At 50.1% G+C, this 21209-nt stretch overlaps 1 protein-coding gene across 1 annotated transcript; it reads right to left on the bottom strand.

Moving 5' to 3' along the window:
- Positions 1–3215: 3215 nt before the first annotated feature.
- Positions 3216–19692, bottom strand: Susd3 (sushi domain containing 3). The gene is made up of 5 exons (XM_032884630.1): positions 19577–19692; positions 12024–12212; positions 10603–10750; positions 9074–9265; positions 3216–3718 (listed from the first exon to the last, which is right to left on the bottom strand). Exons 1-5 carry the CDS (start codon positions 19665–19667, stop codon positions 3523–3525), a joined length of 816 nt encoding a protein of 271 aa, XP_032740521.1. The 5' UTR covers positions 19668–19692; the 3' UTR covers positions 3216–3522.
- Between the last annotated feature and the right edge of the window lie 1517 nt (positions 19693–21209).

Raw genomic sequence — 21209 nt, forward strand, 5'->3', positions numbered from 1 at the left:
TACTATGTGTCTATAATTATGGCACTTGGAATGTAGAGACAGGGAGATTGGTAGCTCAGGGTGATCTTCAATGTAGGCTTCTCTGGGTATCATGAAAACAAGGCCTCCAAAAAGGGGTCGGGGTAGGGGCGGGAGCTGGGCTGGCTGTGTTGGTGTGGTGCACAGTGAGGGTGGTACTTGCTACTTTGTAGACTGAAGCAGGGAGATCCCTTGAACCCGTAAACTGGAGGCCAGCCTGAGAGAGGCTGTAAGACCCCCACTCCCCATCGCACGAACAAATTAAAGACCCAACTATAGGGTTCCTGGTGACTTGGGATGACCATCTTAGCTATTTGGGAAGCTAAGGCGGGAGGATCCGAAGGCAAGACTAACCAACCACTCAATGAAACAATGTCTCAAACTGAAAGTTAAGAGGCTGGGGCCACAGGGACAGCCGGGAAGTTAAAGTGTCTGCTGCTCTGGCAGAGAACCTGGGTTCGGTTCCTGGCAGCCACATGGTTCACAACTGTCTGTAAGCTCTACTCCAGGGGATCCATTGCAAATGATTTCTGTGGACACTAGGCACATGTACGGTACACTCACATACATACACACATTCATATACATAAAATAACTAAATATTTTTAAAATTTTATACATTGCATTATGGGGTGTCCAGCCTCGGCCATCTTGATTAACACAGGGCACCAGGAACCAGTGGTTCCTTAGAAGAACCCAGAGCCTTTGGCTGTCCATCCAAACCCTGGTTGGTGGACTGAAGGTCTGGGAAGAGTTGAGCTGTTTCTGACCAGTATCCAGAGCCACTGTGGCAAAGCAGACCTGACCAGGAGCTGAGGCCACAGGACCCACAGAATATTGCTGACCCTGCCAGCCCACATGCCACTGTCCTTGACCTCTGACCTGGAAACCTGCAGAACATAAGGGCATCAGGACAAAGGTGTCCGCAAATTAATACCTGAGCATAAAAAATACCCAGTGTCTTTTTTTTTAGCTCGTGTGTGTGTGTGTGTGTGTGTGTGTAGGTATAGATATACATATACATACATATACGTACACACATGTATTCATTAGAGGGACAGTGTGACTTCTATCCGGTAGATGGCTGTTTATGTGTAAAAAATGATAACCATGGCTTCTGCAGGCTTTCTTTCACCTACTTCTTCAGGCTCTTACTCAGGGTACAACATGTCCTTCATGCCTCCAAAAGGAGAGAGGACAAAGTTAACTTTTCTCAATGGCCACATTCCAAACTGTAGGAGACTACAAGTGCGTATAATTTCTTAAAATTATGTGTGCGTACACGTGGAGTACAAGTGCCCACAGGAACCAGAAAAGGACTTTAGATTTCATGTAACTGGAGCTACAGGGGGTTAAGAGGCACCCAACAGGCATCCTCTCTGAGAGCAGTGTTCACTCTTAATCACTGACCCATCTCTCTAGCCCTCTTTCTAAGGGATGGATGGGATCGCATGGGCTATGGTGTCCATGTAAAGGTCAGAAGGTAACCTGCAGGAGTTGACTTTTCTCCCCACCACGTGGCTCCTGGGGATTGAACTACCAGGCTCTGCGGCAAACACATTCACGGACTGAAATATCTCACGGCAGTGGACGAGATATACTTTTAATTGGCCAAGACGAACTTGGGGCTCTGAAGTGAGTGAGAACCGGAGAGCCTGAGCTACAGTGAACTCAAAGTTCATTTTGAATTTACATTTCGAATGATGTAAATTATGAGGTACCTCCAACCAGGTATGCATTGCGTGCAAGCACACAGCTTCCTGTAACAAACCATTCCCTTCAGAGTGAGGCCTGAGGCCAGTAAATTAGGGTTTTCATTTTTCATTTATTTATTTTTAAAGACAGTCTTCCTACGTAGATCAGGCTAGGCCTCTGTCTTGGGGTGAGTTGCTGGGATTACAGCCCCAAAGGATGGTGAGGTAACTATCTGTATTGCTGAAAGTACATTATTAATATTTTAATATTCTACTATGCAAAACTATATCTGCCTAAAATGTCTGAGTCTTTTTAAAAGAACCCCGGTCATGTGATGGCTTTCTTGGGACCTCAGTTTCTTTCTACTTAGCTCTGGCTATCCCAGAACTATATAGAGCAGGCTGGCCTGCCTCCTGAGTGCTGGGATTAATGGAATGTGTCATCACACCTGGCAGGGCTAGATTTTATGAAACCGATTTGACAAGTTGCTGGCTTCCAAGCGATTGTGATGGCTTTGACTTGGACACTGAACTCCTAACCACAGGATGTTAGGTAAGGGCTCTACCACTGAGCTGTAGTGGGGTTTAGATTTTTGTTTTGTTTTATGAGATATGGGAGGAGGGAGGTCTTGCTATGTAGTCCAGGCTAGCCTCCAACTCCCAGCTCAAAAGCAATCTGTCTCAGCCTCCTGAGTGGCTAGGACTATGATTGTAAACCCAGCAGATGTATTTTTTTAAAAACATGTCTGCCACTTCTGCTTTCCCACACCAGTGATGCCCAGCTGACTGGGGGTTTCCTGATGAGTAGAATATGGGAAGGCAGACAGCTTTCAAGGCAGAAGACCGTAAGGCAACACCCTCCATCTGGAGCTCACATTGTATCTCACCTTGGAAATCAGCCTCCAGGCTATGAGGAAACTGGGAATTGGGAGGTGCCTTGGAAGGGAGACTATTCCCACTAAGACTTCAGAAGGTCCCCACTGACCACCAGCAGCAAACACAAGACCTGTGAGTAACCAGAGCTCAATGACTCCCGTGTCTCCAACAAGCTCAGAGCTCCAGGGGGATGATAATACGTGATCAGTTTCATGACAACCGGATTGGAGGATTTGTTGGGATGGCCAAGTGGACAGTGGTTTCTACCTTAGAGTGAGTTTGTTTATTATTTATTTATTTATTTAGACAGGATTTCCTGTAGCCCGGGGCAGCATTGAACTTACTGTGTGGTTGAGGACGGCCCTGAAATTCATATCCTCCTCCCCCCGCCTCCCAAGCACTGGGATTACGGGCCCAAGCTACCTTGCCTGGTTTGTACGGTGCTGGGGTTATTGAAGCCTTGTTCTGCATGATACTCGAGCATTCCACAAACTGAGTTGCATTTCCAACCCCACTCTGTTTTTATGCAAAGAAAACACATCTACTTACCTCACCTGCAATTTACAGATGAAGTCCTGGGGGCCCCTGCTTCCAGGCGGTGCACCCCTGCCCCAGAAGATCATAACCTGCAGTGCTGATCGTACTTTATTAATATTTTCATAGTCTACTACGCAAAACTATATCTGCTTAAAATGTCTGTCTCTCTAAGAAGAACCCTGGTTGTGTTGACTTCTTTGGGACCGCACCCCAGTAGCAGTTCAATGAGCAGGTCCCGTAACGGCCACAGAGGTCTCCTCCAGGAACGACTGTTCCCCACTGGAGCCCCAGCCTTTAACGTCAGCTAGGCTCCCAAAGGCCCCTATACCTGGAGGTGACTACCCTGGTCGACATCCAGCCGGGCAAATGTTGAGTTGCAGGCCTCTGGCTAGTGGGGTCACCCCGGAAGGTACGCTTTGGGCCTCGTGGGGTTTCCAGGGGCCAGCCCTGCAGAGTTCATTGCGTGGACCATCACGTAGGTGTGTGGAGAGCTGGAGGAGCCACCAGGGCTCGGAGCTCCCATCTTGAAAATCCAAGGGTCTTTGTCCACACTGCGGGGCACACCGGGCTGCTCTCTGATGTCGCTGAGGTCTCTGAGGGAAGAAGAGGCAAGAGCTGGGGAAGAGAGTGATGAGCCTTTTGGGGCTCACCCAAGGCCTTAATGAGCTCAGGCTGGACCACTGCCCAAGGGGCCATCTCCTGTTAGAAGTGCCACCCCCAACCCCTGCCATAAGATCTTCCTGGATCTCAGCTCTCTCATGGCTGCTCCCAGAGAAAAGGAACTTGCTGGGTATGTTTCAGTGTCTATAAGAATCACAGGAGCCCAGCTCCCTGACCAGGACCTGGGGATGTCTCAGGGAGGAAAAGATATCACCACCTTTCCTCGATATGTCTCCTTTGGAGGCTGATCCACCTACCTTCCCTTCTATATCCCCAATTCCCTTCAGCTCCCTCACAAGCCAATTCTCCAGACTGAGGAGCTGGCCCTGCCTACCTGTTGGCCTCCTTCCAATCTCTTGCTTCTGGACTCCAGGCCTCTGCTCTCTTCAGATTGCCTAGCTACCCACCTCTCCTCACATATGCCCCCTCCTAAGGTGCTGTCTCTCCCTCCTCCCACAGATAGACTCTCCTGAGCAGTCACTTCCAGCATCATCTCCTGGCCAGGACACACTCCCAGCCCAATGCTCCCTCTATCCCTCCCCCTATGAGGAAAATCACAGGTAGAAGAAATTAAGCGATGGTCTAGTGGTCTTGTGAACACATGAATGAAATAATAAGAGCTAAGATCACAGGCATGTGATGCCAAGTACAGTTTCCACAGTATTGGGAATTGTAATCCAGCCAGGGCTTCGAGTATGGAAGGCAAGCCCTCTGTTGCCTGAGTTATTATATACTATATTCCCAGTCCTCGGCACAGGTTTCTTTACTGATGTTTTGTTTTGTAACTCTGGCTGACCTGCAGCTAGATAACTAGACCAGGATGGCTTCAAACTCACGGAGTTCCTCTTGCCTCCAGAATGCTGGGACTACAGGTGCGTGCCACCATCGCCAGGTAGCATTAAGTTTTTTTAACCTTACAATAAATGGGACAAACTCAATACCTTCACTTAGGAAGACAGCAAGCATCTGGAAGAATTTAGGATAGTATCATGTACTAACAGCAAGGTCAGAGGGCAGTCGTCTCAATAACAAGGCAGTGTGGGCCTTGCTAAAGGGGCAGATGGCCCAGGTCTAGAGCACCCTTCTACCTGGGAACCCAAGGCCAGGGGCTTTGAAGGTTAGGGGCTATACCTCCAACTGGGCAGAAAGCCCTTTCTGAGCCCAACCCTCTCTCATCCTTCCCTGCTTCCTGCCTTTTGAGCTATACCAACTAGAGCTGACTCTCAGGGTGGCCATCATCTTTCTTGTGGTAGTCCCCCTCTGCATAGAGCATCCAAGTCACCTAGAGCTCTCCCACTCCCCTGGAAAGTGTTCTGGTGCAGTCTCCTCTGAAACTGAAACATTCTATCCTGAAGGTTAGCTCCTTAAGCAGGAAGGTAAACAATTCAAAAGAACTTCAGGAAGTCCCTGAAACTGACAGATCCACTAGGCCCTCCCCTGCCAAAGTAAACAATAAAAGCTTAAAGTTCCCTCATCAGACAAGAAAGCTGAGACCAGACCAGTTGCCTGGAAGGAGCAGAAACCAGCTGAGCTGCCTGAAAGAGGTTTATATCAGCTTGAGTCACTGGGATGGGACTCTCTTCAACCTGCTGAGCTGCCTACTGGCTGTGCAGTGTGCTCCAGGTTCCTAACTTTTGGGAGCTGTCACCCATGTAGGCCTTGGTGATGTAGTTCTTTGAGTCATTTCTGCATTGGTGCACCAAATTGGACTTTGGTGGTATCTGTTCTTGGGGTTTTTGTGTGTGATCCCTATCTGGGATGAGACTTGTGTATTGTGTCTCCCCAGGAAAAGTTCTTCACACAACAGGCAGGTAAACACAATTCCATACACAGTTCTGTAGCCTCACTTGGAGACAACATTCCTCATAAGAATTGGCCAAACATGAGGAATTCTTGGACAAAGAATCAAACTACTTGACTTAAGCAATCCACTCCTAGGATTAGTCCAAAGAGGTTACCTAATAAAGAAAAAAGAGCCAGGTAGACATCTGTAGCTCCAGCAACTCAGGAGGCTGAGGCAGGAGGATTCCTTAAGTTCAGGAATTCCAAAACAGCCTGGGAAACATAGCAAAACCAGAAGCCAGGCAAAAACAATCAAGGATAAGACTTCAGGCTATCATGGTAAACAGGACCTGTCATAAGGCCGAAAGCTGAAGGCAGACCCAGTTTCCAACATGATGGGATGACACAGGAAAATGATTTCTTTGGAAGCATTAGACCTTGTTACATCATACGTGACATGGAGTCATATAAGTGGCCATCTCCATGCCTCAGTTTCCTCTCCTACATAAGGACAGATGCAGTTATAACAATGATGACCAATATTCCCTGAGATCAAATGAGCCCAGGGCAAACAGTATAGGGTACAAGTACCCTCTTGATTCCTGCAGTCAAGGCAGATGAGGTGTGGAACAGCCAAGACCCCAGAGAAGAGCAGGGCTCTGCTGCCTTAGGTGACCTAGTAGGACAAAGAACAGCATCGGGCTGGCCCAGAATGCACATAAGCCCAAGTTCAAAGTACATCAGAAGAAGCCGAGTGCAGCCATGCAGGGCTCCTGCTGCTAAATAAGCCACCAGAGCCAAAGAAAGCGAAGGACTGAGGAGGAGCAGAGGGCGGCCCTCCAGGGCAGACACAAATTTTTCCTGCTGGGCGTGGTGCCAAATGCCTATAATTCCTGCACTTGGGAGGTAGAAACAGATGAATCCTGAGTTCAAGTATATAATCAACCACCTAGTGAGTCTGAGGGTAGCTTAGGCTACATGAGGCCCTGACTCAAAACTATTTTTTTTTCAATGAAATGAACAGAGAAAGAATTAGTGAGCTTACTGTGGCTACTCCACAAGAACACCAGGATCTCAAGTCAGTGCACCACCTGGTAACCCCCAAAATCACAGAAGGTCCAGGAGGATCACTTTGGGCTCTTAGCCTATGGTCAGAACCCCCTCATGCCCCAATAGTAAAGGGACCTAAAGGACTCAACCTCAGGTCAGAGACCATAGGCTTGTCTCTGGCAGTCTGACTCTGGTGCAGTGGTTCTCAAGCTTCCTTTTTTTTTTTTTTTGGAGCTGGGGACTGAACCCAGGGCCTTGCGCTTCCTAGGCAAGCACTCTACCGCTGAGCTAAATCCCCAACCCCTTTTTAAAGATTTTGTTTATTTTATATACAAGTGAGTACCCTGTCACTCTCTTCAGACACCAGAAGAGGGCATCAGATTGTGTTGCAGATGGTTGTGAGCCACCACATCATTGCTGGGATTTGAACTCAGGCCCTTTGGAAGAGCAATCAGTGCTCTTAACCGCTGAGCCATCTCTCCAGCCGGTTCTCAAGCTTCCTAATGCTGTAACCCTTTAATGCAGTTCCTCATGCTGTGGTGACCCACCCCCCAACCATGCAATTATTCTCATTGCTACTTTGTAACTATAATTTTGCTACTGTTACAGATCGAACTATAAACATCTGTGTTTTCTGACCCTGTGAAAGGATGGAGAACAGCTGCTCTGATTTGAATGAGAAATGTTCCCCACAGGCTCGTGTGTTTGAACACTTAGTGCCCAGCTGGTGGCGCTGTTTGGGGGTTATGGAACCTTTGAAGGTACAGCCTTGCTAGAGGAACCACATGACTGGGGAAGCGGGGGCTTTGATAGTTTACAGCTTAGACTTCCAATTTGCTCTCTGCTTGCCTTGTACAGTTGAGAGGTTATCTCTCGGCTTACTCTGACTGCCTCTGGCATCAAAATAAGCTTTCTTCTGGAAGCAGCTTTTGATCGTGGTGTTTTAAATCACAGCAACAGAGAAGTATCTGGTAGAAGTCTCCACAGAAGACCCACGATAAGAATTCACAGCTCAGTGTCTTGTGGGGAGGCCCCAGAGAGACAATGGATTTGTAGTGGTTAATTTTTTTTTTGTTTTGTTCTGTTTTTCAAGACAGGGTTTCTCTGTGTAGCCTTGGCTGTCTTGGACTCCCTTTGTACTTTGTAGACCAGGCTGGCCTCAAACTCTGATATCTGCTTGCCTCTGTCTCTGAAGTGCTAGGATTAAAGACAGGCACCATCATGCTGGGCTTTTGCTGGCTAGCTTTATATCAACTTGACATAAGCTAGAGTTATTTGAAAGGAAGAAACTTCAACTGAGAAGATTCCTTCAGAAGATCTGGCTGTAAGGCATTTTCTTAATTAGTCATTGATGTGGGAGGGCCCAGCCCATTGTGGGTAGGACCACTCCTGGCCTAGTGGTTCTGGGTTCTGTAAGAAAGCAGGCTGAGCAAGCCAGTAAGCAGCACTCCTCCATGGCCTCTGCATCAGCTTCTGCTTCCTGCCTCCTGTTCTGTCCTGACTTCTTTCGGTGATGGAATGTGATGTGAAAGTGTAAACCGAATAAACCTCTTCACCCACATCTTGCTTTTAATGGAGGAGTTTCACCACAGTAATAGAAACCCCAGTTAGGGCAGGATATCTACATGAGACTTCCAGGCTAAACTTCACTGAAGGACAGAAGCCTGTCTCCTCCATTTAAAGAGCCCCAAAACCTGATGCTGAGCACAAAGTCCGGCACACCAATGGCAGCAGCAACCCTGGAGGTGTCCTCTACTCTATCTACCACCAAGGTAGCCAGATTCTAGAGTCAGAAAGGCATGTCCTGGCCTGAAGATACGGCTCAGTTGACGAAGGGCTCACCCAGCATGCACAAAGCCCTGGATTCAATCCCTAGCATTGCACAGACCGAGTATGCCAATTTGCAATTCCAACACTTGGAAGGCAGAGGTAAGTGAATCGGGAGTTCAAGGTCAGCCTGGGCTACAGGAGACCCAATTAGAGACAGACAGACAAACACACAGTCCCACAAAGAAAGACTGTGCTTTTACTAATTCAGGGAAAAGAGAGAAAGGGCCATAGCTGATGCCTATCTAGAGCTAGGAGAGAGAGAGAGAGAGAGAGAGAGAGAGAGAGAGAGAGAGAGAGAGAGAGAGAGAGAGAGAATGTAGAGAGCCAGCAAGAGAGAGAGGGAGAGGGGACTGGCTCTGGCACAGCAGACAGCACAGTAGGAGGTACAGGGTCTCTGCAGTTCTCACATCCCAGAGTGTACACTAGATAAGGCAACTGGGAGGGCGAGAGCACTGGAAAAGCTGAGGAGTTGAGAGCTGAGGCACCAAAGAAGTAGGTGCACCAGGGTCCCCAGAATGTGAGGTGGGCAGTGTCCCAGGACCTGTCAGAGCTTGGTCTGGGGAAAAGGTCCCTGGGCCTCTCTCTGTACCCCAGCACACCCCCACCCTATGACTTAGGTAACCTACGTGGTGAAGCTGTGGTTGTCGTGAGCCTGGCTGTGCTGAATCCCTGGCTTGCCGCCACCACCACTGGAGCCACCACTGCCACCACCGACGACGCTGCTGCTGTTATTGTGGTTGTGTCCCTTGAGGCCCAAGTAGGCAGCCTGTACGGTCTCCAGGTCCTCGCCTCTCAGCTGGTACCACAGCTGAGCTGTCCTGGAGGAGAGAGTTCAGGATGAAGGGAGAGACAACCGCTTGTCTCCCCACAGCTGTGTACATGCAGAAATACCTCTACACAACCCATCTTGGCTCTGCGTGGCGGTGGCCCACTGACCAGCAGCAGGTCACTACAGGCGTGAGAACGGGACACCTGTGCTGTTCGGATGTTAAAAGCCGGGGGTGGGGGGAGTGGGTGAACTCCAATTAAAAAGCAACTTAGCAAACAAATGTGGAAAGTTCTAGCATGAGCAGCTGACTGCTGAACTCTGCTTGCTGCGATTGCCACAGAACAAATGGTGCTGCTCCTTAAAAAAAAAAAAAAAAAAAAAAAAAAAAAAAGGTTTGCTTATCCGTTTATTTTTATAGTGCCAAACAGCTAATACAGGGTTTTAGTTTTTTGGGTTTTTTTTTTTCGATAACACTTTTATTTTGTGGTAGGAGGCTCGTGCACCACAGGGCACACGTGGAGGTCAGAGGACAACTTGTGGGAGTCGGTTCTCTCCTTCCACTCTGTGGGTTCCAGGAACAGAACATGAGTCATCAGACTTGACGGCAGGACCTTTTACTCACCGAGCTGTCTCACTTGTCTCAACAGCACCCTTAACGGTGAATAACATGGTGAGTTTAAGTGTGCGTTTTAACACAATAAAACAGTGAGAAAGAGGAGTCAATTACTGCCAGGTGTGGGGTATACAGGTGTGGGGGTGCACAGGTGTGGGGCTGCACACCTGGAATCCTAGGACCACATCTGTGATGCCAGTGATGCCTACCTGATGTGTAGCCCATCTGTGGCAGCCCAAAATGCCACCAACCCAACAGGCTGGCATATGTGTATGCAGGTTCACTAAGTGTCCCCTGTGTATGGACAGGGAAATGGTGTAGTGTGGGAAACATTTGCTGTGCAACATGAGGACATGAGTTCATATTCCTAGAACTCTTTTTTTTTTCTTTTTTTTCAGAGCTGGGGACCAAAAGCAAGCGCTCTACCACTGAGCTAAATCCCCAACCCCATTCTTAGAACTCTTACAAGCAGACAAGAGGTGGAGACAGGACTCCTGATAGACACCCAAAGTTGTTCTGTGACTTCAACATTCATACATGATCAACTGCATATGCACACAGAGACAGAAAGACTACATGCCTGTACACACACACACACACACACACACACACACACACACACACACACACACAGCCCAGCTATAAGCCTCAGAATCCCAGGAGCCACATATCCATGAGAATGTGTACCCATAGATGGACCTGTGGGACACCCAGACACGGCCAGGGTACCTCACAGCCAGGCACACTCTCGGAAGGACGTGAGGCCACTGTACCTGTCAGCACGCCGCTGCTCACTCTTCTGTACACACTTGAGGAGGCAGCAGGTGAGGAAGGCCATGGACATGAGCAGGATGATGGCACAGCTCACAATGGAGGCGATCACTGCCACCTTGAAGCCAAAGGTCTCGTGCGGCGGCACAGCTGCAAGGGAAAAACCACAGCTCCTGGCAGACCTGCTAGGCCCAGAGTCGTTAGGGTGGGGACCACAGGAAGGTCCATTTTGGGGGACATCATTCAGGCTCTAGTGGCTAAGGTAACGATTTGGAAAGAATATGTTTAAAGGGATTTATCAGGGAAGACATTCTCAAGAAGGGGGCATTTCAGCAGGGTTTGGCAGGGTGAGCCAACAGAGGTGGCATCAGCTTTCACATGGCCCATGCAGGCAAACCTCATCAGGGACCTTCTCAGCCCATCTTCCTGAAAGAAGCAAGAATGATGGATGTGGATAACCTTGTACAGGTCAGCTGTGTGACCGCAGCTGTCACTGAGAACATGCTCTATTAGATTCTCCGGATTATTCTGTGAAGAAGATCCCAAGATTATAATTCAAGCAAGCATATATATATATATATGGTTCCCAGGCCATTTTCAACCGCCCCCAACTCATGCTAACCATCTAGAGTTTAGACTCCAGCTCTCAGACACATGACACGCTCTAGCCAATGGCAGATGAAGGGCTGTGAAATGGGAGACAGCTAAGAATCATCCACAAGATGTAAGGGTGTACCCTTTGTCCCCAGGGGTCTCCTAACCCCATAAGGCTCAATCCTGGGACACCTGACCACCACTTGAATTATGTCCTTGGCAGGTTAGCCCTGCCATTTTCAGTTCTTAGTCTCTCAGAACCTAGTCCTTAGAGATACCCTCAAATCAAGAGATTGATCCAACACAGGATGGTAGAGGAAATACTGCTGTGTATACACGTGCAAGCACCAAGCTATTGGCTGTGCACTAATGTAATATGCCCACCTTCGCTTAGGAAAAGTTCTCACGAGGCCCTAGACAGTCAAGACAGGTTCTACACATACAAGCAGACAACTAGAATATGTGTCTTCCTTTCCTGAGACAGGGGATCCAGGGCTGGAACAATCCTGGCCCTCTGTACTCCCAATTCCTAGAATTCTTGGCACCCAGAACATCCGTCAGGGTTTGCCTGAGGCCTTCATGAAGGAAAAGAAGGGTGGGTAAGGAAGTAGGTAGGTTTGTTTCCCCACTTCACAGATGACAGATAACAGAGCGCAAGCTTAGATGGCACTGGTAACCAGTCAGGGGCCAGGGCAGCAGCAAGGGGTTGAAGCTAGCACTGCATCTGTATTCAGACATGAGAACGAACTGGGGAAGAGAACTGTCAATGTGGGCTAGCCTATGGCTGGGGCAGATGAGCTGGGGCAGCTCAGGAAGGAGGAGGACATACCTTTGCACACAGGGCTTCCTGAAGACCAGTCAGCAGTGCTCCCATTCCAGGCGCAAGTAAGGAGGCCAGACCCCACCATCTGGTGGCCAGAGGGGCAATGGAATATGAGCACAGTCCCCAGTGAAGTGCCATCTCCACGGACAACTTGCAAGGTGCCTTTAGGGGGTGGATGGAGCTGAGCACATGTGCCTGGAGAGAAAGGGGGCTGTGAGCCTGGGGTGTGGGCAGCAGAGGGCAGAGAGGCACTGCCACATCCTTCCAGGAGGCCCTCCAGAGCTGGGGGCTGACCAGCTCTATATGGTCTGTAAATCTATACGGTCTGAGGATTGTGTTATAACAATAAATGACGATACACAATGATTAGCAGAGACGGAGGGAGGGAAAGAGAGAGGAGAGAGAAACATGAAAGGTGACCATTCGTTACCTCTTAATAACTGAAAGATAAACATTAACCCAGATGAACAAAATTAGGAAAAGATATCTCAAAAGTAAACGAAGCTCCAATCCCTTTGATTTGCAAAGAGATCTTACCAATGAGAGTTAAACATGCAATTTACTTTTAAAATTGAAGTAATGCGTTAGCAAGGACTGCAAGAGATAAAACAGCCAGTAGCTAGGAAAACATCCTTACCACATAGCAAGCCAAGAAGCCTCCACAAGGTGGCTAAGGTTTTTATTTCTTTTTTTAAATTAATTTATTTATTTATTATATATGAGTACACTGTAGCTGTTCAGACACACCAGAAGAGGGCATCAGATCTCATTACAGTTGGTTGTGAGCCACCATGTGGTTGCTGGGATTTGAACTCAGGACCTTTGGAAGAGCAGTCAGTGCTCTTAACCACTGAGCCATCTCTCCAGCCCCGGTTTTTATTTCTTAAATTATGCATATACGTATGTGTGTTTGTGTCTGTGTGCATGTGAGTGCAGGCACCCTCGGAGGCCAGAAGGGGCTGATTCTCTAGAGCTGGGCTGCAGGCTGTTGTGAGCCACCCGAAGGATTCTGGGGAACAAGCTCGGGTCCTATACGAGAGTAGCAAGTGCTCTCTTGTTGTTGGTACTCATAGAGGCCAGCTGTGCCCACCTCGCAAGCGCTGGGATCGAAAGTGTGACCCACTTGCAAGTGCTGCTAACCACAGAGTCATCTCTCCAGCCCCAAGGTGGCTGGGATAGATGAATAAAAACGAGACGTGGTATCCCTCTGTGGTACAGCACTTGCCTAACACGTACTAAGGCTCTGGGTTCCATCCTAACATGACACAACAACGAATGATGATGATGAGAACCAGTATCCCTTGGGGTAGAAAAGTGACTCCCCAGGTCGTAGTGACAGCCAAGCCTTCTTGGATAAAGTGTGGTGAGTGTGAAGGTAATGTATTACCTTCACCATGATGCTACCTCCATTCCTGTAACAGGATGTTCACCTCAGAGCCTGGCGGAACGGCAAGAAAGTGAAAAACAGTCACATCTCCAGCAAGAAGCACAGATTCACTCATCAAGGTACCAAAAAAAAAAAAAAATGCTAACACGCAGCCCCAAACTATAGCAAAATGCTATGAAGCAGGGACAGCAATATTGTCCTTAAACAGAGATGCAGAAGGGCCAGGGAAATGCTGGCTCGGTCAGTAAATGCTTGTCATGAAAGCATGAAGACCAGTAACCCAGGTAACTCATTGGCTGTGGGTCACTAGCTGGCAGCCATAATTTGAATTCTGTTTGTGTGTTTGTTTTTCGAGATAGGTTTCTCTGTGTAGCCCTGGCTGTCCTGAAACTCACTCTGTAGTAGACCAGGCTGGCCTCAAACTCCCAAGTGCTGGGCTTTAAAGGTATGTTGCCACCACCTCTGGCTATAACTTAAACTCTTGATTCCAGAGTCTCGTCTCTCTTCATGGAGCACCGCTGTCTCCATAAACGTCAGGGTTGGACTGAAGGACGCTGCTCTCACAGACAAATCAGACGCCACACTACCCTTCTGCCTTTGCAGTATTCTGGAACATGGGAATTCACTATCTCCGTAGCCAGGGAAGTGAACATGGGATTTTAGGGCTGTGGTAGACATGGCCAGGCAGACGCTGGCCAGCCTCCGGGCTCTTCCCCAGGATGCCAGGCAGCCAACACTTCCCAGTCCTCAATTTAGAGTGACAACTTCTGCATTCTTCTGCAGCTGAGTTAGCAGAGTGGAGGCCCACCCTCACCACCTGCTGCTAGCTTGGTAGCAGATAGACAGAGAGGAGGCAGGAGATAGCAGTACCCACAGTGGTCCACCAGAACCCACAGGGGTCCACCTGCACAGCGCTTCGCTAAACAAGGACTTCATCAGAAAGGGTCCTGGCTGGTAGGGGTGGCCAGCAGCACAAGTACGTGCCACATAGAACAGCTATGACAGACCAAAGCCTTCCAAGTTGGGCCAGCCCGGGCTGGGGAACCAGAGATTGACATTTGCCCTTATCATGTGGGGACTTCTTACCCTGTGTTTGTTTCATCTTCTACAGATAGAATACCAGGCGGTGTTTCGAGAGGACTGGACGAAATGTCTGTGGCTCATCAAGGAAACCACTGCCGTCCACTTCCCCTAAATACATCTTAGCTGCAGGGCGGGTGGGGCACCTCGACGGTCCCCACTTGGTTCACGCTATGTCTGTCAACAGCCACATCCGGTGCTTTGGGGAGGGCTCTGCTGGGAGGGGGTGCTTGTCGTCAGCTAGAGACTGTAGGCCTTGGTACACCTCACAGCCAGCCAGTCACGAATCTTAAAAGGCAGATTTCCTGCCCTGTCATTGAGCCTCCTAACTGTGGGGGGTGAAGGGTAAAGCCACCGACCAACCACCAGGGAAAAGAGGACCAGCCAGCCCTGCCACACTGGCTGTCAGAAGCCCAGGAGCTTTTGACAAATTAAAGACGCATGGAGCACTTGTAGTGCAAGCCCAACCCAGAGAGGAATGGCAGCCCCCCAGAACAGATCTGGAAGACATCAGGGTGGAAAGAACAGCCTGGATAGGTAAACTGGGAGAGACTTGGGACAGAGGGGCTTCAATTGCTGCCCTGGTCCCAAATATGGCATTTCTAGCCAGCAATCTAGAGGACTCACGGGTGTAGAGCCCCAGCTGCCAACTACTGTTCTTCTATTACAAGGTAAATAAAGAAGTTTGGTCAAAGGAAAGAGGTGGACAATGAGGATGAGCCCTTCCTCCTTGTGTTACTCAAGGAGACTTCCGGTCAGGGACGCCCAACTTCCTCTAAACCGAGCTGAAGGGTGCCTTGAGAGAGTGGCCCCAACTCGGAGTAGCCCGGTCTTTCCAACCCAAGCCCCCCAGACTTTTCCCCTGTTATGAGAACAGAGGTAAACACACGGGCTCCTGGGTCTGATCCAGCAGCAAGTTTCAGCCCACATTTCACACTGACCGCAGACTTCCCCATCTGCAAAATGGGTTTCTGCCTTACTGGGTCACAGGGAGGGTGGGGCTGTGTGGTAGAGACACAGAGGCAGGGCTGGTTCACAGAATTAGTGCCTTGGTAGACCTCGAGTCAGAGTCTCATGTACTCTCTAGACTACATTGAATCAACTCCTAACCTTCCTGTCTCCCTCCATGTTCCCAGTGAAAGGATTACTGTGTGCTCCCACAGTAGGTCTATACCATGCCAGGGATGTGATCCAGGGTATCATGCATGCCAGGGAAGTACTCCACCAACTGAACTACATCCCTCAGGACTTTAAGCAGTATCTCAAACATGCCAGGCCAGGCTGGCAGTACTTTACACTCTCTCTCTCTCTCTCTCTCTCTCTCTCTCTCTCTCTCTCTCTCTCAGTCTCTCTCCAAGTTCACAGCCCAAGGAACCTCCTTCCCCAGACCCCACTGGGGTCTCTTTCACCCATCCCTGGGCCTGCAAGGCCAGTAAATTCTACTCTGGGATGAACACATCTTTTAGAGGAGGAGGCTTGAGGCCCACAGACTGGGTCAAGGCAAACATGAAGGCAGGCACCCAGCCTTCCTCAGCCTGAAAATAAATGTATGGAAAGTGCCAGGCAGGCAGAGATGGGCTGTCTATGAAGCCCGCAACCCTTGGGTGTACCGGCTAGATACTCAGGAGGGTGAAACAAGATAGTGAGTTCAAGGTCATTGTGAGCCACACAAGGAGACCTCTTCCAGGCACACAACTGCCAGAGAGGCACAGGCAGGTGGATCTCTGAGTTAGAGACCAGCCTGGTCTACAGAGTGAGTTCTGGGACAGCCAGGACCTCACAGAGAAACCTTGTTTCAAGAACTAAAGGAATGAACAAAAAGGTACTTGCTCAGAGAAAGAGAGACGCCCTCCCCAACTCAACTTACAGATCCACAGCTATTCCCAAGAATATCTGACACCTCACAGACTCTCCCCATGCCCGGCATCTAAGAATCAAGCCCCATCTGCCCCTCCAGAACCAGACCCAGCAGGCACATTTCCTCACTGAACTAGAAGACACCCTGGGTTCCTAGGAAGACACTTGGCTGAGCTGACAAATGCTTTGAGCCCTCTCTGTGCACGGCCTCTGAACACTGGTCGCTGCATATCTCCCAGCCCTTCACTGTGTCCATGCAGCTGACCCTCCACCCTCTGGGCATGGCACTGGTACAGATTTTACTTTGGGAACCCTGCAGGCCACTTTTTGTAGAAGTAAATCTTCAAGAGAGTGAAAAGCAACAGAGAACTAAAATGAAATGGCATTAATGCTCATGCGAAAATCACACATGTTCCAGTCTGGCCCTCCAGGCTTAGGGGATGGAGTGAAGGGCAGGTGGGCACAGCAAGGCCAGCCCATGAAGGTCTTCAGCTGTCCCATCTGACCTTTCAACCCAGTCCACCTGCAGTAGCTCTGTTCCCAGGCCCTGCCACCCTGAGGTGCCTATAGCTAGATCTGGGAGGGCCTCAGATCTCCTCCCCAGTCCTTGAGGCCAGCTGGATGCCTTGGGAATGAGCCTTGTTTGTTAATCTTTTATCTGGAACCTTGGACCACAGGCAGGGCCAGCATCTTCTGTCCTTCTTGAGGCCCATGGTCCCCTCACCCTGACCTTTTTAATACATTCATCCCCTTTTATGCTGGCAGAGGTTGTGTGAGTACAGTGAAAGGGAAGGCACGCCTCTGGGCAGAGCCTCACCAGGACTTTGGTAGCCAGGCCTGCGTTCCCACGTGCCAGCGAGTCCTTACATAATTTTGCTCTGGGTCTGCATCTTTCCAAATGCCAAGTGTGAATTGTGAGGCAGGGGCGGGAGGGATGGGATTCAAACTTCTTAAAGGTGACTGAAATATGCATACACAGACGCTCTGACAGCAGGACCCCTGGACACCAGCAGCCAGGACCACGTGAGGTCCTAATACTGAGTATGTAAGGCCCATAGCCTGGCTTAGTGTCCTCAGGGCGGTCGTCTGTTCTCTCTGGGCCCATCTTCCTATGCCCCTGACACCATGGGCCATCTAGGCTGGGCTCCATACCATGAGACAACGTGTTCTCTTTCCGTGGCATAACAGATATTACTCTAACCAAGGAAAATGTATCTCTGAATCTTCTGGGGTGTATATGGCAAGGGAAGGGGATACCATGCTGACTCACACAGGCCATCACTAGGCCTTAGTTTCTCCTATGTAGTAATGGGCACAGCAGGCTGCAGGGATTGAAGCTGAGAACACATCCAAAAAGGCCCACCTGCACCTATTCATTGACCTCCTCTCCTTGTACTTGTCAAGGTCCCTTCTGCGGTTAGCAGGAGGTGGCTTCCAGCCACTGGAACCCTGTGTTCCTGGAAAACCTCCCAGACTAACGAGTTCAGGAGCTGCCCTGGGAACAGAGCCAAACCCTCTATCCAGTCTAGATAGAAGACCAGGGATGAGTGGGGGTTTGGGGGATGACAACACTCTTAGTCCTGCCCTGAGTCCGACCCACAGGAGAACACAGACCTCCACAATACCTCTGGCCTACTTAACAACGGGCCCATTCTACAGATTGTGGGAACCACACATCGCTATTGCTTTATCTCCCAGTTATCTCTGGACAACACCAAACTATCTCCACACAGCTTCAGGCCCCTTCTTTTCCCTTCCCTTCCCAGCCCATTAAGCAAACAAGACCGGCCACAGGCTAAGGAAGTCCCACAGATTATTACTCAAGAACAAGGGCTCTCTCTCCAGGTTCTCCGCTAACCCTGTCCATAGCCTAGGGGCAGGAATACAGCACTCACCTTTTATCTCATATGGGAACTGAGGCATGGGGACCCACGCTTGGAAGCTGGGTGCAAAAGACACACTGCAAGGACTAGATCTTCCCTGAAGCCAGGCAGGGCAAGGGACAAGTGAGATACCAGACTCTCAGACTTTCTCCAGAGATTCCTATGCAATTAGCCTTTTGTTTGCAAACTCAGCAGGGCTTCAGGCCACCCCAGGGCCATGGGATAACCTCAGGCAAGGCCATCCACCTCTCTTTGCTGGTGACACCTACTTCTCCAGACCAGTAAGCAGAAGGTACTCACAAGAGTGTCCCCTCTCCCCAGCAGTACCAGACCAGGTTAGCCTCTTCAAATACAAAGGCACTCACTCACTCCTGTGGAGTAACAGTTAGAAAGCCAAAACTAGCCACACTTGTGGGGCCAGCAATGGGTCGGCATGATGGAATGGTATCAAACGAATCAAACCCACTAAGAGTTTCTCAATCGACTCTTTTCACAAGGGATTGTCTAAGACCAGTAGAAGACACAGTTATTTACAATAGGATTTATAAGTAGCAAAACTACAGTTATGAAGTAGCAACAAAAATAAATTTATGGTTGGGAGTCATCACAGCACAAAGAACTGTATTAAAGGGTTGCAGCATTACGAAGGTTGAGAAGCACCGGGCTAGGGTGAGAGCAATGTGCCTCCAGAACTCAGCTAAGCCCTCCACAGTGACAAGGCACCTCCTGGATGCACAGGACTGAGCTGTTGGGAGAAATGCGGTTTTGGTGGTGCTTCTTAGAGTTAGCAAAGCTGACGTCAGCATTGTTTCTCGCCCTTTTGGCTAAGATCAACCGTAGAACCCTCTTCAGCACACTTAACAACCACTTTCCCTCCTCCTGCAGACCTCTGACCTTTTAACAGCCTAGAAGCAACCCGGGTCCTGGTTGCTGGATAACTTCAGCATCTCCTCTCTCACCAGCTCACTTTCCAATTTGTAAAGTGAGGCTGGAGTAGTCACCAAAGATAACAACTCTCTGCGGCCCAGAAGACACTCCGGATCACTCCCTCCAACCCCCGGCCGCACACCGGGCCAGGTGAAGCCGGCTCCAACTTCCGCAGGCGTCTGGGACTGCGCGCAGCGACCGTCGCTGATACCCTGCAAACGCTAAGGGGTACCCGCCGCCTGGTTTCGACTTAGCTGTCGCCCGCTGGATCGGCGGGAAATCAAGAAGAAAGTTCGTTCTCGAGAAGATCCTGGCGGTGCGATGCACGCCCCCTTCCTGGACAGGGTCCCCAGCACAGCAGCCCCTCACCCTTCCACTTCTCTGTCCGTGAAAAGGGCGCCGAGACCTGCAGCCCCAGCCCTCACCTGTCTGGTTTCCTGGGACTGGCGGCGTTGTGTTCCCTGCACGCCCCCGGGGCCTCGCCCGGCCCCGAAGGGTCCCAGACACTCGGCGCATCCTGAGTGCTCTGCAGTGGTCAGTGGAGCCTGCCGAGGTGGAGGCGGGGCCTAATTGAGGGGCGGGTTGTTGGAAGGCGTGGCTGTCTCTAGCCACACCCAGGGCGCGCCTTCCGAGACACTAGTGATGAACTTTAGTCGGGTCCTGCCTACGACTTGCGGTGGGCCGGGCTGGCGGAAATGGGAACTGGACACCTGGTGGGGCAGAGAATGGGGAGCCTCCAGACTGATCGCCCCGAAGTCAGCGCTTGAGCTAGAGTCCTTCTGGCCGTTTGTCTGCACACCTTTCTTCTCCCCGACCCACCTCTGCACAGCCCGGCCAGGCAGGTGACCTTGGAGAGTGCATGTCCTGGTAGATCACGATCTCCAGCGTCCCCACTCTCTTATGGAGTCAGGGTTGGTTACACCCACTAATATCTCCTTTTCACTTGAACTCACGAGTCACATCTGATGTGTCTTTCTTCGATATCCTTACATTGAAATCAAGCTTAGGTCCGTTCTGCCACGTTGTAAAAGGCAGGTTCATCCACAGAACCCTCTGTGATACCAACCCCTCTCCCACTCCCTCACCCCTACCATACTCCAAGACGCCAGAATTCCTGGCCACATAGCCAGAGATCCCTGTGTGGTTCCCTCTCTGCCAGTGAGAGCAGCTGCCTGTAGGCTCGGGGATGGGACTTAGAGGGATCTAAAGTGCCCCTATTTGTGGGTAGAAGCTGTGGAGGATGTGAACACACACCTACCACCGGGTGTAGCTCAGCTCTGCCCCTCCCCACTTCCCCTGGTGCTCAACAGGTTACTGGGGAGGGGGATGCTTCCTAGGCTTGCAGAACAAAGCACTACAGATTTCCACAGAACAACAGAACCATGTTATCTGGTCATACAGGAGGTGGGGCCAGAGATGGGGTCTGGGCAGAGCCAGAGCTCTTCAAAGTCTCCAGGGAGCATCCTTTTTCTCTAGTTTTATTTTACTTTTTTGCGTGCAGGTTGGCCTGCATGTACGTGCACCTTCTGCGTGCCAATGGTTGGCTGTGTGTCACCATGTGGGTGCTGGGAACCAAACTCAGATTGCAAGAACAGTGAGCGCTCTCAGCTGCTGAGGCGTCCTTCTAGCTCTTGTCTTCTTGGTTCTTTACCCAAGTCTCAATAGAAAGATGAGAATTTCACCCCCAAAGCCTTTCACAGTGACTTGAGCCCTAACATTCCATTGTCAAAGGATAAAGGGTTCAGGTAAGCGCTGTCCATGGGAACCACTTGGAATAACTTCCTGATGGTAGGTTGGAGGGAAGGCGATGAGTTGGTTGTGCCTGGGTTATGACCACTTGGCAGTCCTACCTGGCAGGGTGAGTCAGCTCATCAACAACTAGTCCTACTTCAGGTTCAGAAATGATGGCTTGGAGACACTTTAGGGGTGTGCGTGTGCGCGTGCGTGCGTGCGTGCGTGCGTGCGTGCGTGCGTGTGTGTGTGTGTGTGTGTGTGTGTGTTAGGGGGCTGACTACTGAGCAAGCATCTGCCACCTGCCAGGCCAGCTAATGGGGCATA

Source organism: Rattus rattus, chromosome 14 (assembly GCF_011064425.1).
Source record: "Rattus rattus isolate New Zealand chromosome 14, Rrattus_CSIRO_v1, whole genome shotgun sequence".
Classification (NCBI taxonomy): domain Eukaryota; kingdom Metazoa; phylum Chordata; class Mammalia; order Rodentia; family Muridae; genus Rattus; species Rattus rattus.

Bases quoted from the DNA above. Each gene is read 5' to 3' on its own strand.
- Susd3 (XM_032884630.1), bottom strand. From the start codon at position 19,667: ATGCGCCGAGTGTCTGGGACCCTTCGGGGCCGGGCGAGGCCCCGGGGG. The intron at 10,751-12,023 runs GTATGTCCTCCT...TTTCCCTTGCAG, and splicing joins AGGAAGCCCTGTGTGCAAAG to CTGTGCCGCCGCACGAGACC. The intron at 3,719-9,073 runs GTAGGTTACCTA...TTCTTCCCTCAG, and splicing joins GACAACCACAGCTTCACCAC to AGACCTCAGCGACATCAGAG.